The 14,504-nt window shown below is 38.8% G+C and overlaps 1 protein-coding gene across 1 annotated transcript; it reads right to left on the bottom strand.

Annotated features, from left to right (window-relative positions):
* Positions 1 to 8,859: 8,859 nt before the first annotated feature.
* Positions 8,860 to 11,914, bottom strand: LOC141656277 (uncharacterized). Its single transcript, XM_074463110.1, has 4 exons — positions 11,249 to 11,914; positions 10,299 to 10,733; positions 9,602 to 10,079; positions 8,860 to 9,470 (listed from the first exon to the last, which is right to left on the bottom strand). Exons 1-4 carry the CDS (start codon positions 11,912 to 11,914, stop codon positions 8,860 to 8,862), a joined length of 2,190 nt encoding a protein of 729 aa, XP_074319211.1.
* Positions 11,915 to 14,504: the final 2,590 nt, after the last annotated feature.

The raw sequence follows: 14,504 nt of genomic DNA on the forward strand, positions 1-14,504 counted from the left end.
ATGCTGTCGTCTTCTTAACACCTATAAGCGAACCTCGTGTATCTACACTTATGCCCGAATCTAGAATCAACACGTGTCATCAATCCCGTCAATAAGGTCAACCATATAAGGGTCACTCCGTCAAAGTCAACACTTGAGTCTAAAATTAAAGTCAAGCACCGTGAATTCAAACACGAGAAGTCGCTCACGACATTTCACGAATTCACAAGTCAAGTCTAGATTTGTCGTCTTATCCTCGTGATTACTTGTCCCTTCATGTGTTCATTGCTTATTGCCTTAGTATGCGTGATCCCATGTCAAATCGAATTGTAATGCGCGTCATTTCTGTCGAGTAGGAATCCAACAAGTTCCGTCAGTCAGCAAAGTCACGAATCAGCTCAAGCCACAATCACCGTATCTCTCCAAGAAATTTTTGCCATGGTCTTAGAGGTCAAGCTACAGTGGAAAATTTGAGCATTTGCGTCCTCGCCCTTGAAAATGGGATGGTGGAAAAGAACACGCCACCTAGAGAAACCTCTAGTCGAGGTCGTCCAAAGCTTACCTCGTGCAATAAATGTCATCCTAAAAAGCCGAAAACAACCGAAAAGAAACTTGGGAGGCATCAAAGGGTGTTTCTGATTTAGGCATGTCTTATGCCGATGCTTTTAAGAGACTCTCTGCCCAAGGTAAGCAACATCCAATAGGTCCGACTCCGGATCCACCTTTAGAGAAGCAGGTGAACCTTTGGAAGAGCAACAAATACTGCCTATATCACCAAGGTAGAGGCCATGATATTGAAGAGTGTTTTCTCTTGAAACACACCATCCAAGATATGATCGAAGAGAGCAAGCTTCCAGTGCCACCTTCTGTCGAGCAATCCAAGAAGATCGACTCTCTTGGGTCTAGCAGCACTAAACATGATGAAGAATCATCCCAAGACTGTTCTCATCTCCTCAATCCTCGTGACGACGAAGAGATCGACGTGCTTGAGGAAGACGATATCCAAAGTGGAATGCTCATGCTTTCCATTGCCTTCAACAATAAATTTTCCAAGTAAGAGGGAACTATTGATAACCTAAACTCTCGGCTTTCCAACATGGAGAACCAGTTTGCTTGAATGGGTAAGAAGCTTGAGGCCCAACCTCTCAAGATGAAAAGTGTCCAGACAAACCCTCAACCTGACAGTCCTAAAGCAACAAGTGAGCAATCTATTTCTAGTTCTTCTCATCCAGGAATCAAAATCAACAATGTCAACCTCATGGAGCTTTCGTCAAAGAAACATAACAACTCTCCCGGGTTATTCACAAGTCTAAGCATACCTTATGCCTTGGCCTTAAACAAATTATCCTCTCTAGGTCTTCTTCAACCAATAGGGCCTACCCCAGATCCGGAAAAGAAGTTTAAGTTTTGGGATGACAAATCGTATTGTCGATACCATAGAGGAAGGGGGCATGACACCGAGAGTTGCTACAAACTAAAAAATATCATCCAGGATAATATCGAGAGCGGCGAGTATCATGTATCAACCTTTGCTCAAACTGACATTAAGTGTGATAGGGCTAAACTCATGGAAGCTCCACCCAGAAGACTGGGACGGGCTCCTAGAGCATTCACTAACCTTGGCATCACTTATGTAGCAGCGTTACAAATGCTAGTATCACAAGGCAAATTGCACCTACTCGGTCCATCTCCAACCCCTGAAAATATACTGCCTAGATGGAACAGTAATGCATATTGCTAATATCATCGTGGTATGGGACATGATACAGAAGCATGCTTTTGTTTGAAGCATATGATCCAGGATATGATTGAAGGTGGGAAATTGTCCCTCTCAACTTTTAACCCACAAGGCAGCTTAGGCAATCCTCATGGATATACCACTTATTAGGAATCTCTTCTTGACTATTATCCTTCCAGTGTTCCCAATGATGAGGACGAGGTGCTCAAATGGGTGAATGCTCAGAGTTAGATACCAAAGCCAGCTGCCAGAAGGGAAAATGTTCAAGCGTGGGCCGATGATTACGAGTCTCGACCTAAGATCGAGTCAGAGTTCAACTCCGAGTCTTAGGCTTTCTTTCCCATAATTTTCCTAGTGTCTTTCTTCGTGTCCATTTCCATTCCTAGTGACAACCTGGGGGCTGTCCCACGAGTCACATGTCTTCTCGAGTCTATACATTTATTACTCATTTCAATAAAACTACACTTTTCAATCCACATATTCTATCCTATCTCTTCCTTTACCCTTTTCCTCTGACAACAAGAAATGGTTTGAGACATTTTAAAACGAACAACGCATGGCAAATCGATGTGAGTACACGTAAATGATGTTCCATTCTAATTTGTAGAGGACCCGAAACTCCGTGTCCATTTTCTTACCTATTTCATGTCTAACAATAGAAACCTTGCTACAACCCAGTTTAGTACAAGCCTATTTCTAGAGATTCTAGGACAAATCCAGACCGTCTCCCTTGTTAATAATCCATGATGGAAGGCAAGCCCATTTCCCACAATAAATAACCTGTTTACTAAAACCAACCCATTTCACACCAAATGTGCTAGTCTGACTCAAATCCATGGTAGCAAGCAAATCCAAGACGATACGAGCCATGATCAAAGACAAAGGCTCAATCAAGAGAAATGACTAAGATCAATATCGAAGACAAAATAGTCAAAATAAGAACAAGGCTCAATCCAGCAATGTCGATATCCAAAGTTAAAGTTATATTCAAAACCCGAATCAAGAATCTGGGCGAAATACGAGATATATTATAGACCAAGAATCTGAGTCTGAATCAAGAACAAGCTTGAAATCAAATACTGAACAGAATAATGCTGAATTCTATATATAATCAAGACATCAATGAAGATGGTCAGCTAGCACCCTCACTTAGCCTTTCAGACACCCTAAGTCCTTCTCAAGACCGTTACGGGGAGATAGTTAGGAATTTTGAGAATCTTCTCAAGCTCGTCAAGTATACCCATCCTTTAGAGCTAAGACATTGAAATTTGATGCCATATCATTTTAACCTACCTTTATGTGCTCGGGCTACATCAAGCTAAGAGACTCAATTTCCAAGCCATATTACAAGCCATAATTCCATCGAGCCTCAACTCCACAAAATTATGCTCCAGAGATTTGCTCATCAAAGCCTATTATTTTCGAGCCCCACATTCCAAATATACAATCCAGTTTCACCTTGACCCAGACACGGAGTCTTCAAATACTTTGCTACCTAGGACGGGACGAACCCATATCCATCCTTAAGGTCCACTTTCGAGTTCGCTCACACGACAAGGAAATTTTTACAAAATTAGTTATACCTCTTTGGTCTATGATCAGAGGGAGTTATCTGAAATCGATTCTTCGAGTTACCAAAGGAATATACTCTCCTGACCCATGCACTTTAAGGCCCTAATAGCATAGCTTAGGCACACACTCAGAACTACGATCTGGTTTGATTTCACTTCACGTGAATACGTAGGCAGTCCTCAGGGACACAACCATCCCCACTTTTAACTTTCGACCTCAATTCTCAAAGCCAGCTCAGAACTACGATCTGGTTTGATTTCACTTCACGTAAATACGTAAGCAGTCCACAAGGACACAACCATCCCCACTTTTAACTTTCAACCTCAATTATCAACCACCTCAGCCATCAACTTTCAACCTCAATTTCAACCTTCCAACCACAATTTCCATTTCTACCTCCTTACAGGGGGTTCCTTTTGTCATCCAGTCTCCTTTTTACCAAATTCTAGAGTCATCTTCTCATCCTGGGGGTTTCTCTTCCGAGATGCCACCCTTCCTTTATTCCTCTCTTATTTTAAGTCAAGCTAGTACTCGGTCCGAACAATGACAAAGGTCTTAGATCGATTCTCGAAGTTATCGTGCCTCAAGAGGAGTCTCATTGCGTAAGAAGATGTCCAAAGTAGATAGCTGATCCATGGCTCATGCCTTGCCTTTATATGCCGTCATCATTCTTGCAATTCTTCTAGCTTCGGAACTGATACGCGTTGTCACCCACACTTGGCTAGGGGTTGCACATACTTAAGCAAAGTCTGTCAAATTCATCTCTACGTCGCATCAAATTTAAGTCAGCGTTACATCAGTCTATCGTCTTGCGTTATAGTGAGTCGATGTCGTGTTAAGTCATGCGTCTAAAGCCCATTGAATATGCATAACACATTACAAATCCCACCTTTATTTCAAGTTTTAAACAATTTCATGAAGAAATAGCATTCAAAACTTATATGTTTCCTTCCTCATTTGAGGTCCATGTGCTAATTGCGTTTCCTCATATGCTATGTGCTATTTGCCTATTAGGTTGCGTTCTTGTGTGGCTACTAACCATGCAGGTGTGTATCAGAAGCAGTGCTCGCTCCAACTGAGGGCTTCGCTCAAGTCTTCATTCTCAGCGATAGTCAAGATATTCCCCAGCAGTATTCGCAGTATTGCCCAACGTTTCTTCCATGACAATCAAGAAAATTACAAGAATTCATGATCACTAAATAAAGTTCATGGGCTTCTTCTCTTTATCAGAATTTCGCTTGCGACGACCCGAGCAGATTTTCTCCTCATCGGTGCCAAGGACGTGCCGTTGTCGATCAAACGCTTTTCCTTAGCAATGCCAAGGACGCGTCGTTGTCGATCTATTATTTTCTCCTCAGTGGTGCCAAGGGCGCGCCGTTGTCGACTCAACATATGATTCTTCTCCAGCGTAGTCATCGATGTGTTCCCCAGCGAGAGTTCGTTGCCGCTTCCAGCGCACGTATTTCTCGGAAAGCACGATTCGCTTGAGACCGACGCAAGCAGATCAAGTTTTTGCCAGAGTTCGCTTGAGACCGACGCAAGCTGATTCCCCAGCAGTTTCTACCGACGTCCTACTACCCTCAATATTATTGTTTCCTCACGGAGTTCAGTAAAGGTGTCGTTCTCCTGAAGTTCCCACACCAGAGCCTCCTAATTAGATTTGTAAACCCAAAGTTAGGATTCTTACCCCTAGATTCTTAGATCCCCAAATAGCTTCCCTTAGGTTCGTAAACCTGAAAGCTCTCATACCAAATGTCCTTAGGTTCATAAACCCGTAAATCCTTTTGAAGTTCCCATACCATAGAAAGCTTGGATGCATGTGTCCGAAACCAAAATTAATATCCCAATAGCTCCTAAGCTAACACTTAGGATCCCATTTCCTTTTAGGTTCATAAACAAGTCTCTTATGTTCATACACCCTTAGGATCCCATCTCCTTTTAGGTTCATAAGCCAGTCTTTTAGGTTCATACACCCCAACTTCCCTAAAGTTCATACACTTTTACCCTTAGGATCATAATCCTTTAGGATCACTTTTTCTTAGAGTTCCTACACCCAAAACTTGGTTACCCCTTAGGTTGAGCTTGTATTTGGCCTCCTTCCCGTCGATGTTTTCCTTTAGGGCCCCACACCCTGGCACAATCCTTACATATCTTTTAGGTCTTACCCTCAGCTCCTACGCAACTTCGGAAACATCTCAGGAAAGAAGTCTCAGGTATGATATCTTCTTATGGCTGGCGAGATTTCCCACGTAGTCTAATGGACTTTAAACGACCCTCCCCGGAAGTCGACAGACTCTAAAATGTTCCCGACGACAAGTCCTTGGCTCAGACCCCTTGAACCGCCTCGCGTCGCTATAGTCTTCAAGTTGTAATTTTCGATTGGCCTGAGGGCTATACTTTGACTTTCGCCTTGTCCAAGCCTCACTCAAAGTGGGGGCTCTGTAGACACCTCGTTTCTGCACCTCCCGCCAAACACCCAGTGATGATTAGGCCGCATGATTAGCATATGTCGCGATTTTATAACGTTTTGTAAATAGGTTAATAAAAGGTAACTCGTACACTTGTGTCTACCCCTTGGTTGTCATCTAGGTGTCATTACCGTCGTTTTGACGGTAATTAGAATACATTTGGAGTCTGGGTCAAAAACCGTCTTCATTTCCTAAAACCGTCAAATACCGAGTCAAAAAGCAATGTGCTTGTCTACCTAAGGTTAGGATGTTATAAAATGTTATGAGTATATCTCATTTTTAGTCCCATATCACTTCTTTGGGCTAAACTTAAAGTTTACATTACAAAATGTGCATTTCATTTAGCTAAAATGACAACCCGACATTTAGGCCCGTTTTAGGAGGTGATAACGACTTTTTTGGGTCTGACCTATTTCACAAAAAGTTCTAGATCTTTCTCTTATCTTTCCAACTCCACTAAAATCACCTTAACCCGAGTCCTGTAGAGAAAGTTATGCCTAAAATACGAGAGGCTGTCAAACGCGTTTTCTTGCGCAGAAGAGAACAACCCAAGAAAGGACGCAGCAAGTGCTACGCCTCTTCTAAGGGTCGCAACACATGCTGCGCCTTTTCTCAAGGTTTTGTTTCTGTCCAAGTTTTTGTGTTTCAACCTAAGTCGGTTGTTTCCGGATCTTTTTTTCCTATTCCTTTCCAAATTCTACCCTTACCATATTTCCTCCATGTGATTAGTATAAATAGAGGCCTTCGCCTCACATATTTTTCACGCGAGTGTCCGCCCTTCTCTTCTCCCTTTGCATTCTAAGACCACGCTATTGCCTTTCGACGCCTACGTGCTTGATCAATTGACCACGTAAGCCCAGATCCTTCTGGGTACCAGTCACGTTTGCATGACCGACCAATTTGACCACTACACAATCAATTAATCAATCTTTTAAATTCCTTTTTCAAGGGCACTTTCATATTGTATAGATCGAGTCGAGTTACCACTAAAAAGCCGTTTTAGTTAAATCTCGCGACGCTAACATGTAAATCTGAGGGTGTAAATCCCATTTTATTATTGTACTTTTATTTTGTATTAATTAATGTAAATCTATATCAAAAGCACGTTCGAAAACCGATTTAAAATCCATCTTTTAAAACCGTTTTTTTATAAACAGCGGAGGTCAGACGTTCTGCAATTTACTCATTTCTTATTGCTTTCATTTTTTTTCGTTCTTTTTGTTATTGTTTCAGTATATAAATTGTATTTTAACACATCCTTTTTAGATTACAATGCTTAATTCGTCCTTAATCCCGAGTAATTCAATACTTGCGGGTTTTCGCCGTTTTAATTCAAATCATTTTCTTCGGGGTTTCGACTTTTTCATGTCGAGATTCTGGGATCCTAATTTGATACATAAGTTTTCTTATTTTTCTAGTTTCATTAATCTAACCTTAAGTTTCGTTCTTTTTTGTATTTCCGACACGAGTTCATCATTAATTATGTAAACCGCTGTATTTTCTCATTTTAATTCGTTTTATGACTTGCCCAGATGCATGTAATCAATTAAAGCACTTCTATTTGAGTCTAAAACTGATAATCCATCCTAAATCTACCAATGAACGATAACGATGTTGCGATTCTGACTTCACAGCCAGAGCCCAGCTCAAGAACAGACGCAGGAAGTGCTGCGGCTCTTCCAGAGGACGCAGCAGATGCTGTGCTTGTTTTGGGTTGGCTTCTGTCTCTGAACTCTTCCTCGCTTTGACGTAGCTTCTAATTACGGTTTAAATCGACTATTACCCGTATTATCACCTCTAATTTAACTAATTTTCATATTTTAATTCCAATTTTCTTTTTTTTCCTTTTTTTTTTCTTCTTAGTCCCGTCTTTGAGCGTGCTTTTGATGTAGATCAAATAAACCTTGTAATATTTATAATTTTAATTATTGTAATTTATTTATCGTAATTATTTTTATGTATGATTTAATTGTGTGGCTTTCACATGTAATTGAATCTAACATCTACTTCGACCAAATTGTTTGATAAAATAGGTGTTAACCGACATAGTCTAATTTCACATGCTAGGATTAATCTATGTTTGTTGCATTGCATGCATTACATCGACGACACATCAAATATGAACAATTTCCCTAATCATTAGTAGAGGCCGCTATCGAGGCGGGCGGGATTAGGTGTTTGAATTAAAGAGCTTCCTAATACGTACCCTCACCCCTTACTCCAGTTATATCTGGACATCCGTGTCCATTAGCATCTTCGAGAGTCATTCTAGACATATAATGCTAAGGGTAACGAGTTCTTAGTGTCTATGTCATTACTTCGTGTCTTTGACATGACATGAGGTATTTTCCAATTTCTCCACAATAAATTGGTGGCGACTCCACAAATGCAGGCTCATTCAACCTCTCACCGGTTTCAATGCCTCACAAATCGGTAACGGCCCATAACGTGCTTTGGCAAACCAAGGCTCCATGGGAGAAGTGTCGCCGCCTCGAAATCAATGCGCGGGTGGCCCATGTCCACACAAGGTTGTTTCGTTGTGTTGATGACATAATACAATAAAATATAGAATGTGAAGTAGTTATTGAGCATTTACATAGGCTTGGATATATGAACTCGCAAATCTGAAACATCTTTGTACAACAGTTATTGGTGAAGTATATGCGAGCTAGGTAGTGATATATAAACAAATAAACAAAATTAGACAAGTACTAATGTGTGATACTATTGGACATTAAAATAAGAAAGGATATATACATATACATATATATATATATATATATATATATATATATATATATATATATATATATATTTATGCTTACATATTTGTAGAGGTAGGTGATGCTATGTGATTATATCTGCCAGGCGCATCACATCATAGGATACCACATTCCTTACACAATTATTTGGAAGAAATTCAGGTGGTGTGCATGAGATTACTGTTACTTGCTTGCTCATCCTTGCAAGAGACAATGCTACATATAATTGACCATGAGAAAAGCATGGCTTAGGAAGGTAGATAGCCACATGACTCAGAGTTTGCCCTTGAGATTTGTTAATTGTCATTGCCAAACTAAGTTTTAAGGGAAACTAATTTCTTTAGAACTGGAAAGGATAGTTTGTTGAATCTGAGGGTCTCAGTTTAACACGAGGAATAAGGACTCGTCTCCCCTTATTACGACTAGTGGTTATCATGCATTCAATCAAGTCAGGGAAAAATCTTTTGCATATCAGTCGCGTACCATTGCAGAGGTCGAATGATGGGAGTATGTTGCGAAGAAGAATGACGGGGCAATTTTCTTTGAGGATAAGTTCATGTGGACTAATACCCCCTTGACAAAGGTTTTTTACGAATTCAGCAGGGCAAATATTACACTTATCATCAAGCATCGTGTCAAAACCTTTGTAAGTTATAGCAACACCTGGGAACTTGTTTATCAAAACACTGTTTATTGCATCGACATCATCGTTAATTGGCGTCAAAATAGCTCGTGTTGTAAAAATGTCAGAATTGAAGTCTCTTAAGTCGAGCTCTGGAAAAGCAACTGACGTGATTTCATTTATTGGGTCTGGCTCACTGCAGCCACTTTCCCTAACAATTTCCCATGGAAGTTCTACATACTGATTTTCATCAGTTTGTAGCTCTCCATTCCCTAGAGCCAGTAAGAAAGACGAATATGCATGATCTTCCTGAGCCCTGATGTTTTCAACTAATCTAAATTTAATTAAAGTAAGCCAGAGGACAGAGTTGACTAAGCTAGCTTCGACTGCCTCTCTTGGTGATTTATGCGAATAACTTGAAGTACTTGACGATAATCCCCGCCGAAAACAACAAGTTTACCTCCAAAAGGAATATTAGGATGGCATAAGTCTCGTAGTAGAAGATAAAGTGCCTCAACATTACTCTTCTTTGCCATAGAAGCTTCATCCCAAATAATCAAACTGCATTCTCTTATTAAAGCGGCTAAGCTTCCTTGTTTTGGGATATTGCATGATAACGATCCATCGTCATTCAGAGGAATCTTGATCCTTGAATGAGAAGTTCTCCTAGATGGTATATTTGATGCATCTATCCCAGAAGTTGCTTTAGGTAGTATAATTTTGCCCATAAGTCGTACTTCTGCGTAGAGTGCATTATAGAAGAATGTTTTACCTATACCACTTGGACCGTCAATAAAAAAAGCACTGGGTTTCCCTTCCCTGACATGTGGAATTATACTGTCAAATGCTTCTTGCTGACCCGGGTTGAGCTTGTCCCGACAATCATTGCAGTCTTTGGGAATAGGGGCATCAAGAGCATCATTTATTCTTTTGTTCTTCTAATTATCTCGTCATTGGAATATAAGAGTTGATATAGGTTGAAATCTCTGAGTGATTTACCCATGGCTTTGTTCTAGACATTGCTCAACTGAGAAAGCTATGAGGTAAAAAACCATTTCAGGTTGACTGGGAAATTTATGTTTGAAATCTTGAGAAAGTTCAGAGAAGTACTTTTCCTACGATGCAGTAAGGTCCTTTGGTTGGCAAAAAATGAGCACTGTTGCAAAGAGGCGTCGCAGGGCAGAAGGCATTTGAACTTCACAAGCTTCACTTAAGCACAAGTTCACTGTATCATCTTCCTCAATTAAGCGGCATTTAACTGCAGTCTCTTGGAATGTCGCGTATTTATAACCATTGACTGTTTTTAACTCTTCAAAAGATTTTGGTCCGCGAATATGCAGAAACAGAAGTCGTAAGAAGTAACGTTCGCCTTCCGAAGGAGCAACAAAGACCAGTCTACCAATCATAATTAGTTTTTTCCTCCTCTTTATCCATCTCTTTTCACTTTTGTCCCATCTATATTTTGTTGTAAATTCTCCATACAACAATTTTTCAGTGCCTTGCTTATTACTTTCTGTGAAAAATTCTGTGAGTGGCGTTCTAGCACGTTTTTCATTTGCAATTACTGATTGCAAGTTTTCCTCGGGACGTAGCTACACTGATTGCATATTGGGTAGGTGTATAGGAAGAGGCATTACTGGTGGTTGTGTCTCAAATAAGTCATAACCAAATATGCGCCACATTGCTTCACATTGGGACACCCTTCGCTCAGATTGGCACCGTTAAATCTCATCAACAGTTTTTTCGTTATATCTACTGACAACATTGTATGATATCTTATCATGTCCTTTGTAGACGTATTTGTACAAATATTTGAAAGTTTCAATTGTAGAACAGACTTCCACATTTAAATAGCAGTCAAAAAGTGATAATAAGTAAGGGTTATATGGTATAACCCATATGTTATCCAAAGTTATTTTCTGAATAACTGGTCGTTGTCTATCATCTCTTCTCCTGTATACTGAGTAACCTTCTGAATTATTTATAGTTTCAGCTATAAAGCTCTTTAGGTAGTTGTATTTGCATCTTCCCATGTTTTTTTATTGTTCATGCATGGACATTTAGGGTTAAGTTCCCCACATGGTCCATGCATCATATGTTTTAATACTGATGCACGAAGAGCTGCATAACTTGGAGGTGGTATTTCAGCAGAAACAAATTTATCATAATCACTAGTACCCTTCATCTTGTAATCAGGTTTAAGTATAATCAAGAAATGCGCATGTGGTAGCCCTCTTTTTTGGAATTCAACAACATAGATATATGCTGCAACTTCTCCAAACACCTGAACTTCAGTGATCTTTTTCTTTAGAGTTAATAATTTTGCACGGAAAAACCTTGCTACTATATCAGGCCGATTTTGGGCAAGTTCACCAGGTACAAGTCGCTCTTGAATTTTTGTCCAGTTCGCATTGCAAGTCATTGTGATAAATAGATCAGGTTTCCCATATTTTTGGACAAGAACCATAGCATTGAGATAACACTTCTCCAATATAAGTCGGCGCAAAATTACCCGTCGGCCTACATTTGCTGCACAACATTCCTCAGCATCTACGGTATCTAATATTCCTTGGTATAGTTCAGCTTGAATGGTATCCTGATTGTTCCGGAAGAAGTCTAGCCTGGTATTCTCTATCTTCACATACATATCTACAACATATTGTTGGAAACAGCGGCAAGCTCTTAGCATCATATTGCTTGGTCTATTTTGTAACTTATAACAATAGTATTCCCTACAAGAGATTTGGCGCTCATCTTTGTCATGCATCTCCATTGTTCCTGCAAAAACAACTGAACGTTAAATTTTTTGTATGTGAGAGCATCATTTAACTAAGACCGCTATCAACATAACATAAACCCAATTGAATGACATTAGAATGATTTGATTTCCGAGTTCTGATGGTCGAGGTTTGAGACTTCAAAAGCAATTATCAATATAGTATGAACCTAATTCATAAACAATTGAGTAGAAACAGAAAGGGGATATAATAATATACTCTACTCACTATTTCATTGTGAACATAAAAGTGCCAATAGAATTCTTCGTTTTGAATGACATTTAAGCTTGAAGTTCTAATATCTACTAATAGCAGGCAAACATAGTCAATGATATCTCATAAAGAATAGCAATGAAATTCAACAGATATATGTGAGAGCACCAATTAGTTAAGACCACTATCAACATAACATAAACCTAATTTCATAATAATATACTATACACACTATTTCATTTAGAATGACATTGAGACAAACATACTCAAAGATGTCTCATAAACAATAATAATAAATTCAGCAGAGCCGAAGCTGTTCATGGCATATAACAATGAAACCATTATCTAAGGCTAGTAAAAATACCAATCAATTTAAATTAAATTAAAAAATTTGCTTTAAAAAAACTATGAAAAGCTTAAAATAATATCTATGTTGAGACACATACGCATTTCCTCTACTTCTAAGAGTGCCTCAATGCTGTCAATAGAGCTTGAATGTGCTGCAGTTTCAGCATTGGTGGCTGTGCTCAGGTGGCTCAATTTGTTTTTTCAAACCCCATCTCCAACCGCACTTGCCAGATGGAAACAAGAGTGGGTATTGCAATGGATCATAATAAGCATAATAGTGCATGATACGGTGTGAGGTGTTTTCTTTGCCTGACAATATAATATGTGGTCCACCAGTCAGGCTTGATGAAGAGTTTTCACACCGGATAACTGCAATATCGTCAGATGTGAGTGCATTATATACATTGTGATATGCCCGAGGGTTTTTGTTTATCACGATTTATGTTTTCATCTACATGGATTTCTCTAAGTGACCGGACAAACCGGGCATAAGGGTTTGCTTCAGTAACTCGCATTAAGATATCAACGATATCTTACCTTAATTCAGGAAAACAATTAGCACGATTTTTAGCTTCGTGTTGGCCATCATAAAAATACAACTGTAAATACTTTGGTCTCCCATCATTAGGTACTAAATTTGGGATGTCATGGAAAATTTGCCCATGTAATTTGAAAACATAAATAACTTTATGAGTTTGCGCATCAAAGTCTCCGCCAATTGAACTAAAGGCGAACAGATTATTGTACAACCTTGCATATGCCTGGAAATGCAAGGCATCATCTGTGTTTCCAGTATATAACCTTATCAGCTCAGAGGGGTATTTATTATGAGGTAGCTCTATGGTGCCATTACCACAACATAAATTTGTTGTTTCAAATCCAAGCTTGTGGGCACCACATTTTTGATACGGTTGAACCTGGGGTAGTTTCAATGGATAGCTTGGCAATGGTTGTCCTATTGTCGCAACAGGTACTCCTTAAGGAATCCAGAAATAATGAGAATATCAACAAAAAAAATAATCAAGTGTATGAATAAATTTAAAAGTTCGTAGGGAAAATAAACATTTATAGATCAGGGCCCTAATACTAAAGCACATAAGGATGTTTTCATCTTACTTTGTGCATGTGTAAGAGGATGCCTTGTCCGAGGCCTGTGAGAAGGTCTTACAATAGCTGCGCCTATTCTACTGTACCAAAGATAATAAACTAAATAGCTAGAAAGAGTATTATGTAAACAAGGCATCGTTTGTAAAAAAAATGTGAATGCTGAACTTGACATGCCTACTTCATACTGTGTGTTAGCATGTCTCATCCTTTTCAGCCTACCCATCCCTAGTGTTGCTGGATAGTAAGGAAAAGTATCTGCAAATAACCATTGAACATGTTTTAGAATGCATGTATTATAGCATCTGTGTATAAATTAGTTAATTTAAAACATCTTACCCATCAAGGCAAATCTTGCAATCCTTTATGTAAATGAAGTGAAGGTGAAACAATGAAAGTCTGGCACTGTATAAGTACACAAAATACCCGTGAAAATAATTAGATCATGACACAAGTATGTTAAATATACCAGATACTTAAATCAAAAAAATTAAAGCTAACGAACAATAACAAAGGAAACTATGTAAACAAATAATTCAGATATGACATAGAATAAATGAAACTGAGAAACCAAGTTATGATGAGCATCATTGTCAGTTCATGACTTTACCAACTAAGTTAATCGAAAGTGTAAACATTCGGAAGAAAAATGATTAGCAAACAAAAGAAATGAAAGTGTAAACTCCAATTGAAAGATAAACTCTAAACTACATAAACATATGGATAATAGTAGTCAAATGGTAAAATGGCTAGTTTTGTTTTTTCCTTACATTTTTCATTTCATTAGAACTTCAATTATAGTAAGGAAGCATATAGCTATTTTGTATTTTAAAACATAAAATATAAAGAAACCAGCACACATACGTATCCGAATTTTCATTTAATATATGATAAGAAAATTACATTAAGAACTTTACAAAG

The sequence above is a fragment of the Silene latifolia genome, chromosome 1 (assembly GCF_048544455.1).
Source record: "Silene latifolia isolate original U9 population chromosome 1, ASM4854445v1, whole genome shotgun sequence".
In the NCBI taxonomy this organism is placed as follows: Eukaryota; Viridiplantae; Streptophyta; class Magnoliopsida; order Caryophyllales; family Caryophyllaceae; genus Silene; species Silene latifolia.